This window comes from Strix aluco, chromosome 23 (assembly GCF_031877795.1).
Source record: "Strix aluco isolate bStrAlu1 chromosome 23, bStrAlu1.hap1, whole genome shotgun sequence".
NCBI classification, from domain to species: domain Eukaryota; kingdom Metazoa; phylum Chordata; class Aves; order Strigiformes; family Strigidae; genus Strix; species Strix aluco.
The window spans coordinates 3,250,114-3,268,089 of NC_133953.1; the positions used below are offsets into that span (position 1 = coordinate 3,250,114).

Consider the following 17,976-nt stretch of genomic DNA (forward strand, 5'->3'; position numbering starts at 1 on the left):
CCCCTTCCCAACTGCAGTTTGGGAAGAAAAACCCCCAAGCCGCGCCAAGCGAGCGCGGGGGAGCCCCGGCGCTGGAGGGGGAGATGCCTCTCTCCATCCCCCCGCACCCCGCGGGCAGGCACGGAGCCGTGTGTCCCCTCCCCTCCCCTCGCTCCCCCGGGGGCGGCCGCGGCCCGGCGCTGCCCCTTTAACGGGGGGGCGGCGCGCAGCCTGCGCGGGGCCGGTCCCTGGGCCTGGGGAAGGAAGTGACGGCCGGGGGGGGGTGGGGGTGGGCGAGGGAAGAGCCCGCCGAGGGCTCGAATGAAAAGGGCGAGCGGGCGGCGCGCCGAGGCAGCCCAGCGGGGCCGGGGCCGGGGGCGCGGCGGGCCGCCATCCCGGGCCGCCATCCCACGCCGCCGCTCCGCGCCCCATGGCGGCCCTGCCCTGAGCCCGCGGCGGCCGGCCCCGGCTCCGCGCCCCGGGGCGGAGGAGGAGGAGCGGGGGGATGCGCGGCCCGCGGAGCCGGCTGCCGGCGCTGCCCGCGCTGCTGTGGCTGGCGCTGGCCCCGCTGCCCGGTGCGCCGGGCCCCGCGGTGCGGGCTGAGCTGCGGGTGCGGGTGCGGCTGCCCGGCGGGCAGGTGACGGAGGAGAGCCTGCAGGCTGATAGCCGCTCCGACTGCGTCAGCCTGGAGCTGCGCACCGCCGACGGGGCCCTCGTCACCCTCACCGCCGACTTCAGACAGGTACGGCCCCGGGGAGAGCCCCCCCCCGCTCCGCCCTCCCCGCCAGCCCGGCATGGGGGGACGCGGGGCTTTCCCTGACCCCTCCCGCCGACCCCCAGCTCCCGGGAGGGCGGCGGCGGGGGGACCCGCGGGGGTTCCCGGCGGAGCTCCGAGCCGGCAGCACCCGAGCATGGTCCCTTCACGCCTCGCCGGGCAGCGGAGGGGGTGGGCGAGAGGACGGGGTCAGGGCTCCGGCGTGCGGGTTTTTGTGGGGTGGGTGCCGGTGGTGCCGGTGCACGGGGGGTCCCGCCGCACTTGGGACCGACTCGGAGCCTGGGAAAACCCTGGCTGAGGGTCCAGGAGCCAGATCTGCTCCTGAGGAGTGGAGGGTCCCCCGGCACCCACCGCCGAGCGCCGGGGTCTTTGCAGTCCCCGCAGAGCGGTTCCCACGCCATCGCGCTGTCCCGGCGGTGTTACACCTGTAACCTGCCTCCTCCCTGGCGAAAATAGGTGCCAGAATCCTAGCGGGATGGATGGCAAAGCCTTCCCCCGCCCAGCTGCCCCAGTAGCTCTGCTTCTCTTCGCTGAGCTGGGAGCAGCACGGTTTTGCAGGGCAGGAGGGTCTCGGTGGCGGGGAGAGCTCAGGTTCTTGGCTCCTGGCTGGGGGTGACCACGCTCAGCTCTATCTCCGGGACATCTCTCCCCACGATGCATGTGGGATACGGGTAGTTCCTTAGGTGGGCTCCTGCTGTCCTTGAGAGCACGTGTGTGAGTTTGTGGCGTGGGAAGTGTTTGGCTGACAGCTGTCTGTGGGACTGACGACAGCCCTCCTCTAAGGAGAGCCTTTCCTCCAGCCCGTGCGTGAGAGGTCGCCTCTCTGCGGGGATGCGGTGCTTGCTGAGCCGAAGCCCAAGATCCCACACTTCTCGGCGGGAGATGGTAGCTTCTGGGCCAGCGTGGCATTCTTTGGAGCATGCCAAGCCTGGCTGGATGCAGCGAACTTCCTCTTGCACAGGGAAGAGCTGTTTGCTGCCATGTGGGTGGCACGGCTGTCTGGGTGGCACGGCAGGGTTATCTTGTTCCAGCCCTCCGTTCAGACTATTTGCTCAGGTGGACTTTGGTTCGCAACAGGAGGAAGCTCAGACTCATGAGATAGGAAGGTGTTGTGTCCCAACCTGTTGTGAACCTTGGAGCCTTTTGCCAGGGATTGTTCTGGTGCCTCTTCCCCTTTCAGCCACGCTCTTTGGTCTTAGTCTCCTTGCAAGCCTCTCAGACAGCCCTCTTCCATCTGGGGGGTGCAGGATCAAGCCCACCTCTTTCCAAGATGCTAGCAGAAGCCATGGTGATTTTGGAAGCAATCGTATGCTCCATGTACTGCATGTAGGAAAGCAGTCCCATGACTCCTGCTTAAAAAAAAAATAAAATTGTAAGAAGACATGGCACACCAGGGAAGTTAAGGGAAGAAGAGCTCTTGAGCCTGCAGAGTGTAAACTTGCATACCACAGCATATTCCTGGCCAAGGGAAATCCAAACTCATGATGGGTCCTCTAGGTAGGCCCTTTGGGAGCCTGGGATGTGACTTGGGACTTCTGGTGTCCTGAGCTGTTGATCACCTCAGCATTTTTCACCTGCTTTAGCTCTTCTTGAGGGGAACTTGCTCTCAAATCTCATCAACAAACCCAACAGAGTGTATGTTACCTCTTCTGTTGCTCTCATCCTTATTATAGTTGAGCTGCTTCTGGGGACAGGTTCTCTGAAGGTATCTTGACTTAAGTATGTTAAATCCTTAGCTCCATTCATCCCCTCAGCTCCTGCTGAAAATACAAGATGGTCCCTGGAAGGCTTTGCATCGGACTTGCAGAAGTCCATTCATAATCTTTAGTTTTGGAACAGTTGGGTACTGGCTTTCTTGGTTTCATGGCTTTGCTAGAAAATAGCTGAAAAAAGCCAGAAAAACATAAAGGACCGAGGAGATGAATTTACGGTGCAGTGAGTAATGATGTGAGCAGGCAGCTGCCTGGCCAGGCTTCCCCTCCTGACCTGTTCTGGCTGCACGCAAGCATTTCCCTGTTCTGCTCTGGTGCTCTTCTCACTAATATTACACAACTTCTGCTCTCCAGAGAGAAGGTGTTGAGGCTCTTAGCCTTGGTAAAAACAGCTGGGGTTGTTGATCTGCTAAGGTTGTGTGGTCATGCTGTGGCCAGGATGCTGGGGTTTTGCACAAATGCTTTTTCCACTTCTCTGGCTTAAACTGCAGGGGGTTAGTCCAAAGGCAGATTTTTTAAATTTTTTTTTTTCTCCTTTGCCAACAAGAAGTTGCTGCTAGACCAGGGGCTGGAGAAGAAAGGAGTTATAATGAGATCACGGTTCATTTCTCTTGACACTGGTGGAAGCTGGGTGGGACTTGAGCAGTGGTTGGGTCTTCCACAGAGGTGGGTTTTTCATTTCTCTTCCACCCCTGCATCCCCTCCAGAGCTGAACCTGAAGGAGTCATGTCCTCAGAGCACACCAGGCTTTCTTCCCATTCTGTAGTGCCGCACAAACTGGTCTGTGGGAGTCCAAGCTGGGACTTGATGTTTTCTGGGCAGTGCAGTAGTGAAGACCGTTTACTTTCTTGCAGTTTGAAAGAGCGTGATGAAAACACTTCTTCTTTCCCTGTGTAGTACTGTCAGGCATAAAATCTATTGCAAAAAAGAGTGAGGGGGGAACAGCAACCCTAAATGTTGTGTCTCATTTGAATAGTGTGATCTTGCCAGTTGTTCAATAGTGGCCTGAGAACAAAGTGGGTGGTTTTATTCCAAGGTCAGCACAAAGATATAGGAAAGTTTCTTTTTCCATTTGATTGCTGGAAAAGTTGTGTTGGAAACACAAGGGAGAAAGCATGGGTAATTGTATTTTAACACTTGCACTGCCAGTCCTTTCAGTTTCCTTGTTAGTAAAGCTGATGTTATGTTATTCTGGGGTGGTGTTTTGAGAATTTCCTTCTGCCAGGCGTCCACTGTGTTAGGTGCTAAATGACCAGATGATACAGGAAAGCATCTGCCCAAAGACTGTATCTGTGTAATTTGGAAAGCAGTCTCTTCTCTGTAGAGATACCAAAAATATGAAAGGAGGAGCATTCAGCACTCTCTGGGAAGGCAGGAGGGATGGCGCATTAAACCAAGGTGGTGGTTGTTACCCTGAGCTGTAGTGAAGTATCTCAAAATGCTCTCTCTTGATCAGAGCACTCGAGGGCGGGTGGATAGTGGATAGCAAGGGCAGCGCGGCGGCTGCTGAGCCGAGCACGGGGCTGGAGGGCTCAACTCCTGCCTTACGGCCAGAGCTGCCCTTTGCTCACTCCACTGCTTTGGGAAAGTAACTTGTTAGGGAGGATCCAGTTTCAAAAGTGGTCTCTGACAATTACTTTTAGGCATTGCTCACGTTGTGGGTGCTGAGCACAAGGATGCTTAACCTAGAGGATGATTTTCTGAGCATTGTGGGGATTTCTGGCTGCTCAGTGCTTGTAAGAGTCAGGGTCAAACCTTATTGCTCCTGAAAATATGGGGGGTTTTTTTCCACTCTGCCAGCACATCCTTAATTTGCCTTTATAGATACCTGAGCTTAAGAGGCAATGCACCAAAGTGCCTTCGTTCTAGCCATTTCCAGTAGGAAAGGGGTTTAAAACCATAATCCCCACCCAGGCAGGGTAACTCAGCTGGCCGGACCCCTGATGTGGATGCAATAACACATTCTCTCTGTTCACAATGACTTTCTGGCCAGCTGTAGCAGTTTCCCCAGGGCAGCGCAGGCAGGGCCCTGACCACAGCAAAGGCTGCTGACAGGGTAAGGAGTCAAGCCCAGGAGCATCGGTGTTACCCAGAGCCCTGAGCAGCGCAGCCCCTTCCATGTACCCCCCACTCTGAGCAGGCGTGTGACAACAGAGACAAAAGTGGGTCCCACAGCAGCACTGATGCGCTTGAGGGAGAGAAATTTGGCAGGAAAACTGAATGGGTTGTGGGGAAGAAGACATTGAAATAATTTATTTCCCTGGGAACTGGTATGCTCCACTCAATGTGAAGTTGAGATGCTGGGCTCAGATCTAGACCACACAGGCTTGTAAGTCTCTGTTGGATAGACCCGGGAAATGGGGGTTGAATTGTTCTCGCACCCCAGATGACAGTCCCTGGAGGAGCTGGCTGAGGACGGTGCGAGGAGGGAAGAAGTTCGATGATTTCCCTGCTCCTCCTTGCAGGCTAGTCTTTGCTGGAAGTCCTTTTCATAGGTGCAGGCAGCCTGGGCTGTTGGGAGTGCACTGATTTCCTTTCAGCCTTTAGGAAAGAGGAGCTGCTCTCCCCTGGCTGTGAAAGCCAAGGCTGCGGTTACCCCCAGTGCCATGGCTAGAGCTCGGCTGCAGAACTGGTTGTTCTCCGTTACACCAAGCATTTGTCGTCCAAACCTAAACAATAGCTGTAACTGTACCCGCCACACGAGTGCGGGTCAGGGCCAAGGATTCTCAACGCCCCCGTGATGAGTTCATCCGGAGAGTCCCCGCGTTGCAAAGGCAGTGTTCTGCTGGGACTTGTTCGCTGCTGGGAAATTTTGCAGAAACCCAGAATTAAAGGTGCCGTTTGTTGCCTTGGCCGGGTACCCGCCTTGGCACTGATTTGCCCTACTGCTGCTGGTGGGAAAGAGGTGAGGTGGCTGGGGAGGGAGAGGCGTGCTCTGAGTAGGAAGAACTTCAGTGGCTCTTTCAACGTGAGAAGTGTGACACGTTTTTGATGTGACAAGCTTGGGTTCTTACTCCACCTGAGGTTGCATAGCCAGGGCAGGGAGAGCTGGGAAGCTAGGGAAAGCCAAGCAAAGCTTTGAGACAGAGTGGTGAAGCAAGGCTGGGGAAAAGAAGAGACTGACTGCTCAGGAGAGAGTGGTCACTGCAGAGGACACACGTCCCAAAAAAATGGGCCAGTGTGTGGCACAGTTTTAGCCTTGCTCTGAAATCCACAGCTAGGGTCGCTTTGGGTTTACTCAGAGACAGGTAAAGGTGAGATTTTTCTCTTTAGAACAACACGTGCCATAGGAGCCAGCTCCTCTAACAGAACAGTTTGGTTAAAGCTGTTCGTTGGTTCACTGGTTGTTTCAGTGTGGGCAAACCCAGTCCATTCCTGTCTTTCCCAGTGCACCTCCCTCAGTATCAACAAGTGTGCTGGAAATCCCTGACACCTGGAGTTCAGGCAGCACCAGAGCCCTCGTCATGCCTCAGTTACTTGCTTTAGATGATGTGGAATGAGACAGAGCTGGGAGAGGGACGTGGGCCAGAAGCCCTGGGGACACAGGGAGGAGGAGACGAAATGACCCCTCTCTGGGGGACCCAAGCCTGACATAGCAGGGGGTTACAGGCGTGGAGGGTGGCAGCTCAGGGCAGTCACTCTTGAAGGCACCAGCGTCAGTGGGGCTGGTGGAATGCAGATAAAGATCTGGCTTTGCTGTTTCATGTACCTGTCCAAGCAGCTGGGCACAGAGCCTCTCGGATTCAGCTGGAAGGGGCCGCAGCAGGCAGGTGGGGAGCAAAGGACTGGCTGGGTGTGTGCCTGAGGACAGGAGGGGGGAGGCGTGAGAGCCATCAGCTGTGCCTTTCTGAGAAAGGAGAATCTGGGGCTGAAGGAAGGGATGGGTCACACAGTGGGACACCACCCCGTTGCTCTTTACTGTCTTCTCCCTTGCCCTTTCCTCCTGCAGCTGTAGCCCCCCCACTGCAAGACCACCTTTCCCCACCTTTTTCTTTCCCTCCTTCCATCCCCTAACAGTGAGCTTCAGTGATGATTTTTGCAGAGATCTTTACCAGAGGACTCGTCATGGACTCGTCAACCTATAAATCAGGAAGCACACAGAGATAGGCAGATAAATATTTAGATTAGCTGAGCAGCAGCCCCAGGCCACTTGCTCGCTGGTGTGATGGGAGCAAGGCTGGAGCTGGAAGGGATACAATAAGGTGCTTTGAGGGCAATACAGCAGTGGCTGGTGACCCTGTGCATGCCAGGCTTGCTCCTGGTGTCTGCCTTGGGTTGGAGGGGGGAGTAGGTGCTTGTCTCGATGCCGAAGAGCTGTTCGTTTGCTCCAGTGGTGCATTGATGTGATATAGATTTGGTCCTTCCTCTCCTGTGTGCTTGCTTGGAACTCAGAAACACTTAAAACAGATATTTAAAACCTTTGTCCGAATTCTTCACTGAACAGGGTCACTGAACCCAGGAACCCTGTGTATACTGTGGCAGTGGTGCCTTGGGACCTGCGCCCACTTGGGAGGGAGCTTACCTCTGCCTAGACTCTGCGGGGGCTCTGGACTTTGGAGGCAGAGCGAGGGACCCGCAGCTGGGTGGGATCGCTCGGGAGCTCTGGATCGTTCGCTACGAGCAGTGAGAGCTGTGAATCTCTCACACATATCAGTGGTGAGGAGGAAAGAGAGTTGGATGTCTGAAGGCTAATTCTTAAATAGGCAGATCAGGAGGACTAATCAGTTGCTCAGCATGTTCTCATTTTACAAAAATTGCCTCCAACCTGGGAAGTACTGCACTGTTTTTAATCTCCTGCCTGTAGAGGTTTTCATCCCGAATGCAAAACATGGCTATCCCTGTTTGCGTTTTCCAGACTAAATGCTGATTGTTCAAAGTGAATTAAAATTAAATTCGCAGCTGAAGAATATGCCAGGGTCAGCTGCTAGTTTTAGTCTACTCATCCTTGGGCCCTGCACAGTATGGGAGCTCACAGCAGACGAGCTCAGCTGGACTAAATGTAGATCATTCCAGTGGTGCCAAGGTCTCAGTGGGAGTTCTCCCCATTAAAGCTGTCAAAAAATAATGATTCCATAGTAATTGCACAAGCATTTTTGGTGTATCTTTCTTCTCAAACTTCCTTCATGTCTTCCTCTTACGGCGAGTTTTCAGTCAGCAAATGCACCAGCAAAACCCTTTCTCCTGTGCTGGGGAGGGGAATGTATCCCAGATTGCAGCTGTTCTTTCATCTGTCCAGATGTGCACTGAATTGCATAACCATTTCTCTTCTGGACATGGAAGAGAAGGCAGGGAATAAATAGTGGGCTGTATGAGCTAGTCTGCAGAAAAGCTCAGCGCAGACACTGCTTAGAGCTTGTAGAAAAGAGAAAGGCTCTCTTCTTCTCAGGGCAGGATGACGTTTGGAAGAAGCTGAGCTTATGAGCCATACGACAGGAATAGCTCAGGAGGGGAGGGATGATCTTAGCAGCTTGGCATAGCTTCTGCTTGCTGGTCCCTAGCCACCCGTATCTGTCCAGTTCTCTGCGGAGGACGTTGTTAAGAGTGGTGGGTGCCAAAAGGCAATTAATTGCTCTTCGTACTGAGGAGGAGGCACCGTTCTGATCCATCTGCTTAGCCCTTGTAGTAGCATGGTCTGACACCAAGACAGGGGATGGCAGATTCCCACAGAGTCTACAAATGCCCCAGAAGCCAGATGATTTGATACCTGCATAGAAATCACTGTCAATCTGTGCCAGAACAGGGTATAGGGAGGTTTTGCTATTGAGTCTACGTGAAGGTAACTGTGACTGGTTGCCAAGCTGGATTTGGAGATGGACTACAATCCATGTCAGAAGCTCTATATATAACATGCCAAAATTATTGACCCAGGCAGAAAAAGGAGGTCAGCTGCAGCTGATCATAACAGGTTCCTTCTGGCTTTAACAGTTTAACTTTCATTTCTGTTCCACGTGCTGTTGGGTTCAGGAGTAAATAACTTGTTCTCCAGGATGCCAGTTGCTCAGAAGCAAGTGAGGGAAGGCAGCAGAGAAAATTTGGGACTGCTTGCCCTAGGTAGTGCATGGAGACAATGGCTGTGTGATATTTGTTTAAGAAAATAAAAGGAGACTCCTTGGAGGCTTGCCTCCCTGCTTGGTAAAGGATAGAAACCTCCAGCTGTTGTTTGAGGAAGACATGGATGTGGGATGTGACCTGGCAGCAATTTGTCCTTGCCACAGTGGGATTGCGAAATCCCTCACTTCTTTACAGGCACCAGTTATTACGCTGCAGGCTTTTGGGTGGGATTGAACCTGGGACTACACCCCTGTGCTCAGGTAGCAGAAGTATGAGACCTTTGACTTTGTTCTTTTGGCCGCAGCCTTTCTCTTTAACCCTGACTTCTGGGTTCACCCCACTGATGCCAAAGATCTGTGACTCTCACTCTGTTTATTTATGTCTTTGTCAGGAGGTGAAGATCTTCCGTGCCTTAATCCTAGGGGAGCTGGAGAGGGGCCAGAGCCAGTTCCAAGCACTCTGCTTTGTCACGCGGCTTCACCGCAACGAGATCATCCCCAGCGAGTCCATGGCAAAGCTGCGGCAGGTAAGGGGCACCCTGCAGCTGGCTGCAGTGCTGGCTCCATCCTCCAGTCCATCAGGGTTTCCTAGAGCTGTCCTGCCTGGATACCCTTCCCAGGCAGCTGCCCGATTGTTCAGCTGTTAGACCCACCTTTGATCACCCTTGCTGCTTGAGGGACTCGGTATTAAACTGAGTTTATCAATAGTATTGATCCTGTTCTACTAATATCCTAGAAGGAGGCATGATTTAGTTCAGCCTAGTCTGCATCAAAGGGCAGGTGGATGGTTAGAGCAATCACCATGAAAATCCCTGCCCCACATTGCCCAGTGAAGTAAGTACTGACTTGGGACCATTCGTCATGACAAAGCATTGAGAAACAGTCACAGACAAATCAGAGCAGTGATAAACTCTCACCAGTTTCAGCATCAGTATGAAGTTTTTTAAGTGCCTTCCATCCAGAGAGGATGCAGGTGCATTTGCAGAGGAACATCCAGTTGCACATCATCTTATGTTGGCATGAAATCACAACATGCTATAAGGAATAATTTGTTGCAACCAGGATTCACGTTTTTGCTATTTCATCCTCTGCAGAAAAACCCCAGGACAGTGCGGCAGGCTGAGGAGGTGCGGGGCCTGGAGCATCTCAGCATGGATGTAGCTGTCAACTTCAGCAAGGGGGCCCAGCTGAGCTCTCACATCCACAATGTCTGTGCAGAGGCCAAAGAAGCAATTTACACCCGAGAAGATGATGTCAAATTTTGGCTGGAGAAAGGTAAGTTTCCCTTGGTTTCGTTGGAACTGCTCCTGTCAGCAAGTTGGCACTCTGCTGTGATCTTCCCTGCCAGGTTTCTGGTGATCAGCGCAGATCGTTTGGGCTTCTCTTGCACTGTCTTTACAGTGGATGAGGCATGCGTATCGCTTGCATGGCGCGTTGCACCAGTCTGTCTGTTAGCATGTCTGACTTCTTTCGGTGGTGCTCTCCTAGTGAACCTGTTTAGGTGGGTATTTTCAAGGTAACCTTCCACCTGGTCCGTCACCCAAAAGAAATACGTTCTTTACACAGTTTGTGTATCTTTTGGCTTACTTTCCCCAGGGCCCTTTCTTCTCCCACGGTTCCTGTTTGGACTCATGTCCAAAGAGCCCCTGGAAATGCACTCTGTCTAACCTCCTTCTCCTCGACTGTCCTGGACGGCGTGCGGAGAGCGCAGCGCTTGCCTTGGTGGCTCTCTCCTTTGGCCTTGCCTTTTGGCAGCGCCCTGAGCAATGTCTCTCTGCTTTCTCCCGCAGGGGTGGATGGCTCCATGTTCGAGGTCCTGCCGCAGACATCGGATCTCCCTGACCTGCAGCGTTGCAAGCTGTGTGCAGACCGCTGGAAACCCTGCATCTGCAGCTACTCGCTGAGCATCGAGTGGTACCCGTGCATGCTGAAGTACTGCAAGAGTCGCGATGCTGGGGGCAAGGTTTCTTCTTACAAATGTGGCATCCGCAGCTGCCAGAAGGGCTACACCTTCGATTACTATGTGCCACAGAAGCAGCTGTGTCTCTGGGACGAGGAGACCTAGCAGAGCCAGGCCAGACCTTTTCAAGGGGCAGCTCATCTGCCTCCTGCCACCGTTTATGATGCTAAGGGCTTCCTGGAGCTGGCTGCTCCAAAGAAGGAATATGGTTCACAGCGGTGCCTTGTAACCAGGAGAGCTCTGTGTGTGTGCCTTTCCTTCTGGCCCCCTGTGACTCTCTCATACTGTGATAAGCAGGCTCAGCCCCCTGCGTGTTGATGCTCTCCTGCCGGGACATCCGGCTCCCTGGAAGAAGCAGGAGCCGCAGGTTTCTGGGGTGAAGCACGGGGAGGGGTGTGTTTTGCCCTGCTCTGGTGTTAGCAGAGGTGAAAGGAGGCAGCTCTGATCAGTTATCAGCCTCGAGCATCCTGATCCTGTCAGGGCAGGGAGAGAAATGGTCTTGATGACCTGGGTTGTCAAACATCTCTGCTGCTGAAGAAGCCCCTTCACTGACTTCACCACCTCCTGGTGATGCAACAGCACTTCCCAATGGGAAAACAGCTGTTTTATGGGACCACATACCTGAGCAAGGAAGGTGTGAAGCCTACCCAAAGCAAGAGCCTGCCTGTAGCTTTTCCTAGTATCCAAGTGGCTATTTTATCCTTCCTGTGACTAGAAGATATAATGGGGGGATACATCCCAGCAATGACTGTTGCCCCTAAAGGGCTGGTAATTAGGGCTCTAATTAATCCCTGTTTAGACTAGTGAAGGCCCAACTTTTTGTGTTGGTCCTGTGACTCTCCCACTAAGAAAGAAGCATCTAGAGACTTGTGACTACCATCATAACATTGTGGTTGCAAGGGGGGAGGATGATCCCAGGTGGGTTTGTGCTGTCGTTTTGAAGAAGACAACATCCTACATCTACGTCCAGTTTTATATCCTACTCTGCCAGCTATTCACAAGAAGCTCTTAGATAATTGTACTGCTTTGCTGTGCCTTGGTTTCCCCTATATGTAAAACAGGGACAACACTGAAGCTGACCTTGGCCCTGGTGTATACCTGGAGGGCATCAGACAAAAAGCACTGCAGGAGTGCTGCCTGGTTCCTGTGTCCTCTTCCACCCAAGTTAGAATAAGCAGGGAGGGGAGAGAGGCTGTTGGGGTCATTTTGAACCCCTGTACCTCCTGGTGAAAAGCCTTCACAATGTGCCTTTTTGTCTAAAATACAGGAATTTTTGACAAAAAAAAAAAAAAAAGAATTTGGTCGCAATTATTTTTGTATTGATCACTTAAGGGGGGAGAAGGGAAAGGTATTTTAATATTGCAACATGAAGTAAAACACACTTGAAATGATTTTTTTTTAAAAAAAACAAATTATTTATCATTTGTAAGGTAAAATAAACTGAATTTTTTAAAGCATCTCTGGCCTAAAAGATTCTCTGTGCATAATAGTCTATGTGACATCCAGATGTTTGGGGTTTTGATTAAGAGTTGCTCCCTTATGGGTAAATCTCAAGCCTGCACCTAGGACATTGAAGACCTATGGATGGGGGGGAACATCCTGCTGTTCGTGACCATGACCACGTATCGGTGTGCTCCTGCATCTCAAGCATAACGTCCACCAGCTCCTTAGTAGGGAGACAGCTGTGACTCTTCTCAAGCAGCTGTGGCAGCTTCGAGCCTGAGCTCCGGTAAGTAAAAGACCAGCAGTGGAGGCAGGTCCTGGGGTTAGGCAGGCTGGTGCCTGCTCTTCTCTCCGAGGGATCGTGGGGTCCCACGGGCGGATGTTCTCCAGATGTGCCGCTGCACCATGTGGCTGGAGGCTTGTCTGGGTCCAGCAGCCTCCATAAAGTATTCTTTGTCCGTTCCTCTGCAGCTATAGCTGAGGGGAGGTGAGGGCGGCAGAGTTTTGGGCCAGCTCAGAGCTCTAATTCAGCGGCTGCTGGAGGGAGAAACGTGGAGTGCTGATTCCCCCTAGTGTGGTGAACGCGGAGACGGGACAAGGACTCCTGCAGCCGCGGCCCTTCGCTTGCCCCCTTACTGCCATTTCTAGGGAAGCTGAAATTGCTGCTTTTTCACTTAGGGGGTCAGCGTTTACAGGGGTGTGTTCTCCGCTGCCTCGGCTCCTGCTGCGGTGGGACCCCGTGGGATTTGTCCCTGCTTGCCCGAGTTAAACCCGGCTGTGGGGCAAGGTGGGCTGTGGGCAGAGGGGGCGGGTTGCAGGGCAGCTGCGAGCTGTGCTGCGGGGAGCCCTGCGTAGCCCATTTCCACTGTTCCCTCCAGCACAGGGCTGCTGGGAGGGACAGGAGCTCGCTCTGGGAGCATTGGGTCATATCCCAGCAAGCTCCAGCGTGCTGATTTTGTAGCGGAGAGATTTTGCGCAGAGACACCTCGGCCCTTCCCCGGTTCTTGTGGCAGCATCAAGCTGGGGTATCCCCAGGCCACCTCGGGAAAGCAGCGTGATGCTCAGCAGTACCAAACCGTCGCCTCAGCTCGGGGGGGTGATGGAGGAGCCTTCTACGAGCTGGACCCACGCTCAGCGGAGCAGGTTGGAGAGGATTTTGAGCTCCTGCATGCAGCAGGACCAGCACTGTGTCGTGGGAGCTCTGGGAGTAGCAGATGAGTGACGGACATTAACTGGAAAATGGGCAGATACACTGAGCTCAACTCGACAGTCATTTCTGGATTGGTGGGCGCCCCGGTGGAACTGGGCTTTGAGGGGAGGCAAGCAACTGGGGCCTCAGGTGGTGCCTCCCCAAGCTAATGCCACCTGCATGCCCTCAGCTACGGGGGCCTCCAAGGGGTCCGAAGGGTTGGCCAGAAGTGGCGGGGTCTCGACAATCGCGGGGGGCACTGGTGGAGCCCCAGCACTGCCTGGGCTTGGGACAGGGTGGGGTTCTGCCCAGGGCTGGGGGCTCTGCCGGGCTCTGGGGGGGCTCTGCCCAGGGCTGGGGGCTCTGCCGGGCTCTGGGGGGGCTCTGCCCGGGGCTGGGGGGTCCTCCCCGGGGCAGCCCGGCTTGCGGTGCAGCTTTCCCGTCCTCCACAAGTGGGTGCTGGCGGAGCACGCCTCGGCTCTGCGGAGGTGAGGGGGGTGCGGCGACAGAACCTCCTCCGGGCTGTGCTCCGTGCCCGGGCTACAGCTGCGCACCCCGGTCCCTGCAAGGTCTCGCTGTCTCCCCAGCCTTGCGAGGAGAGAACTGCACTGCGGTGCCTTTGCCTTTCCAAAGAAAAATCCTTCTTCTTGCTGCACTTAAATAACACTCTCAGAAAGCAGCTGTTGCAGGTGGAGACAGGAGACCTCCCTGGCACAGAGAGAAGGCGCAGTTGGCCAAGAGAACTGGTATAAAAATCCTTGCTGCTAGAAAAAAGCAGTGGGGGATTTTGTAACATCTTTCTGCAGGCCAGGTTGGATGAGGCTTTGAGCAACCTGGTCTAGTGGAAAGTGTCCCTGCCCATTGGCAGGGGGTTGGGACTGGATGGTCTTTAAGGTCCCTTCCAACCCAAACCATTCCATGATTCGTGCTTTCAGGGCCCGTCCAAAGGCCATACTCCATAAATCAGGTGCTATCTGCAGAGCTTATCTTCCTCCAAGAGGGGAATAAACATTGACAGCAGGCGTGGAGGAACACATGAAAGCAGATGGATCATTCATTGATGGCCGTGGAAAAAAAAGAGCAGCATATCTGCTGGCATGTAGGAGTGATCATCTCGGGACAGAGTTAAAGCAAATCTGCCTTTGCCTGGAGAAGGGGGTCTTCTTTCCACAGCAGAAAGGAGTGATGATGCTGGGGTCCCTCCCCTGTTTTGTCTCTCTCTGGGTAGCAGAGGTGTTTCAGGGAGCTTAACAAGGGGGGGGTGTATTCTCTTGCCTGCATGGCACATCACTGAAGCTGTCTGGGGAGAAAAGTGCCTCGATATTAATGTTTTCCCTGCTGTTCCGTTGACCACAAAATAATAGTGGGAAAAAGCAGATCCCAGCGGCTGCAGAGCAGGACTGGTGGCGGCGCGGGCAGGGCCAGGAGAGGGCACTGCGGGCTTGCCCGTGGCCGGGCCAGCATCCCCGGCCGAGGATGCCCGGGATCCCTGTCGGGCTGGGTGAAGGTGCCACCGGCGAGGACCTGCCTCCCTGGGGCTCCGGGACAGGCTGCTCGGCTCTGGAGCAAAGGACCAGCACCAGCAAGCAGAGAGAAAAGATCGGTGTCAAGTGAAACTCCCGACCGGGGGACAAAAGGTGCTCTGATGTGGGGGGAAGGAGAGCTCTCGGGGTCCCCAGCCTTTCCAGGGCCTTCAAACTGGCTGGAAGCCACCAGCAAATCTACGTTTGACGCAGTGAAGACACCTGATCGCGTCAGTCTTCAGGATGGGGAAAACCCAGACGTGCATGCAGAAAACATGACCCAGACGGGTCATGCAGAAAACACTAGAAAACAGACCAGCAGCTGCCCAGGAACGCCCCGAGGATCAGGGCCTGAATGGCTGGGGCTCTGCCACAGGCTGGGGATCGGTGGCAGGAGGCCAGCCCCTCCAGCAGCTTCAAACAAGCTGCCTGTGCAAACCACCCCCTGCCACCTTTCTGCTTCCTGGAGCAGTGCTAAACGCAGCCCGCAGAAATCTCCCCTTGCGCCCTGTCCTGCAGACGTTAGTATGACTCAGGAACTTCCCCTCCGCCCTGCTTTCCCCCTTCCATTTCTCCCCCCACTTTCCTCCACTTTTTCCTTGTTAGAGTTTCGTTTAACACATCCACCCTTTCCTCCCAGCGTGTTGCCCTCTCCCGAGGATGTCCTCTCTGACCACGCAAGCCAAGGGCAACCACTCCAGCCCAATAACTCGGACTGGGTTGGAGGTGAGGCTCCAGAGCCTGCCCGCCCGCCCACCCATCTCTTCAGAGAAACCTGTCTTTCCAGGGAGGGAGAGCAGTATGTGGGAAAGCCGAGAGCCCTGGAACGTGAATTAGCCAGGGAGAGATGAATGTGTGATAGCTTGTACCTGGCAGCTACCAATTGAGCGTGTTAACGCTTTCAGGAGGGGGTTGAGCAGGGCTGGAGCTCAGGCGTTGAACGCAGGCGTCCTGCTACCCTGGGCCGTGGCAGGGGTCATGGAGGCAGCGCACGGCAGGGACAGGGACCAGCTGCAGTGCCCAGGTCCATCAGGGTGACTGTTGGTCCCTGTCACGGCACAGAGCGTAGGCTGAGGATCTGGCCTCTGGCAGCTTCCTACAGAAGAAGCCAACGTTAGGGGATTTTTTTTTTCCCCTGGCTTCCCTGGAAGTCGGTTAAATGCTGCAGCCTTAAACAACATGGAGGAGGAAGAGGCTGTCTGCCACTTCTCCACGCTTCTTGGGGGACTGACGTACCACACAGCACAAGTCAGGAAAGGGGAGTCTCCATGTGCTGCCTAACACTGTGTCTTTAGCCAAACCAGGTTACCTTTCTGCTCTTAACTTTCCTTTCTGTGCTGACTGTTTCGTACGGCATCACTCAGGTTCAGCCCAGACCTAGGGGATGCCAAGACTCAACCGCACAGGCTGCTCTCATGGCTCACTCTGAGCAGACCCCAGGGTTTATCAGAGAGGCCAGAAATGAAGCGAAAGGGCTGCTTACTGGAGGGGCAGTTCCCGCAGCTCAAACACCTTCCCTTCTGGGTGCTGGTGGCCACTGCCCAGCCTGGCTCGATGCCTCGGCCTCTCCTACCCCTGCATTGCAAGGGGCAGAGCCAAAAGCCTACCCACGATGGGACTACTCGGATCTGGGGCTGGCGGCGGAGCCCCTGCAAAGCCCCCCGCTTGCAGCCCAGCGGGCAGGTGCTGCGGGGTGTATCTGTGCAGCTGAGGGCGGGCAAACCGCCTTCCTTCCTCCCTCCTTCCCACCCCACCCCACGCCCTGGTAGCGCTGCAGGGACTCATCCATCCCCGAGTTACTAATATGCAAATGGGTGCTTTTGCATGGGCCGGGCGCCAGGCTGCTGGGTGTCAGGGCACCCGAGGGAGCCGGAGGTGGGGCGAGGCGTGGCGCGGCGCCGCATGCTCACCTGGCCCTGCATGGCAACAGGCAATGGAGCTCTAGGTCCCTTCGGGAGCGGACCCACGCCCGGTTCGAGAGGCAGCGGGTGGCAGAGGAGGGAGGGCAAACTGGCAGCCCCTGGTAACCTGGGGCTGACGGCAGGAGGCTGGGCGCACCGCGGATTTCCCTCCACCAGCAGGATGGTGAACCTGGAATCTGTGCACGCAGGTAAAGAGCACTTGAGGAAGGATCGGGCTGGAGCTCACCACGTAGCTGAGACCGTGGACTTGGGCAGGAAATGGGATTGCTCTGATTCCTATGAACTTTCCTCCCTCCTTTCCCTCCTCTCTTCTCCTGCTGGAGTCAGCTATCACAGGCAGTGGCTGGTTAAGTGCTCACGTTCCTACCGGGGGATGGATGCTGCCCTGATCCTATTTAGGGGGATGCCAAGCCATGCCCACAGTGTGGGCGCAGCGCTCGTGCTGCCAACCCTAACGTGGGTCTGGGAGCAGAGCACAGAGGTCTCTCAGGTACCTGGAAAATGGGCACCTAGTGCCTGACCTGTGGGTCCAGTCACTGGGATAAAGCCGGGAGGTGTGAGAGGGGATAAATTCAGAGGGATGCGGCAAGGGTGAAGGGGGGTGTGTGAGTGAGAGCGAGATGGGACGTGGGTTGAAAGGAGAAAAGTTAATGACAAAGAGGGAAAAGGAGGGAGAAATGAATGAGGAGGGAGCTGCAGGAGGCTGGGCTGGGTGAGGAATGAATGAACAGCGATACTCAGAAGGAGGGAGGCTCCTTCCAGGGAGTCTGATCCAGAGGTACAGCTTAGGTAGTCTCACATCTTCTCTGAGCAGACCTCCCTCTGCAATTAGCTGGGGAATGAGAGCAATCACTGCCAAATCCCTCAGAGCTGTGCTCAGCTCTGGCTAGCCCTGACAGAGTGAATTTAGCTTCTGCCCTCAGCTCAAGACCCCGTGCTCGAGGGGAAGGACGGCGTCCCTGGGCATGACGGAGCTGAGGGTGACGCTGAGGTGGGAGCAGGGCAGCAGCGGGGAAGGCCAGAATATGACAGACACCAGGGCATTGGGGGTACAGGAGCCGTGTGCCCTGCTAGTGACCTGCGTCCAGTGCTTTGTGCAGCACAAAACCCTGCGTGTTGTCCCCAGGTTTGGAGGGGAGGGGGTGGATGCATCCATCGTGTCCCAGGCCCGTTGCTTTTGCGTACCTATTGGCATGCTGCAGTGAAGCTCGGGTGTTTGGTGGTCCTGCCGTGCAGGGGAGACCTGGCAGTCCATGCTCAGTGCTTGTAGCCCCTCAACAGGCCCCTGTGCGGGCTCAGAGGCAGCCCTGCCAGGCGAGGCAGATGCTGTGGCAATGCTATCACCCAACACAGTGCCAGCCTGCCGTGGGCCAGCAGAGGTGGCCAAAGCCTCTGCTCCACAGCTACATTGCAACCTCCCCAC

At 55.0% G+C, this 17,976-nt stretch overlaps 2 protein-coding genes across 2 annotated transcripts in view; both read left to right on the plus strand.

Annotated features, from left to right (window-relative positions):
• The first annotated feature begins 300 nt into the window (after window positions 1-300).
• OAF (out at first homolog) lies at window positions 301-11,933 on the plus strand. The gene is given in 6 exon segments (XM_074848928.1): window positions 301-382; window positions 385-479; window positions 482-721; window positions 8,909-9,043; window positions 9,611-9,791; window positions 10,307-11,933. Coding segments are annotated over 6 exon segments (1,008 nt in total). The 3' UTR covers window positions 10,582-11,933.
• Window positions 11,934-16,455: 4,522 nt separating this feature from the next.
• POU2F3 (POU class 2 homeobox 3) overlaps window positions 16,456-17,976 on the plus strand; it is a 41,295-nt gene continuing 39,774 nt past the window's right edge. The window contains exon 1 of the mRNA XM_074848821.1: window positions 16,456-16,741. Within this exon, the coding sequence (XP_074704922.1) occupies window positions 16,456-16,741 (286 nt within the window). The remainder of the gene's footprint in view (window positions 16,742-17,976) is intronic.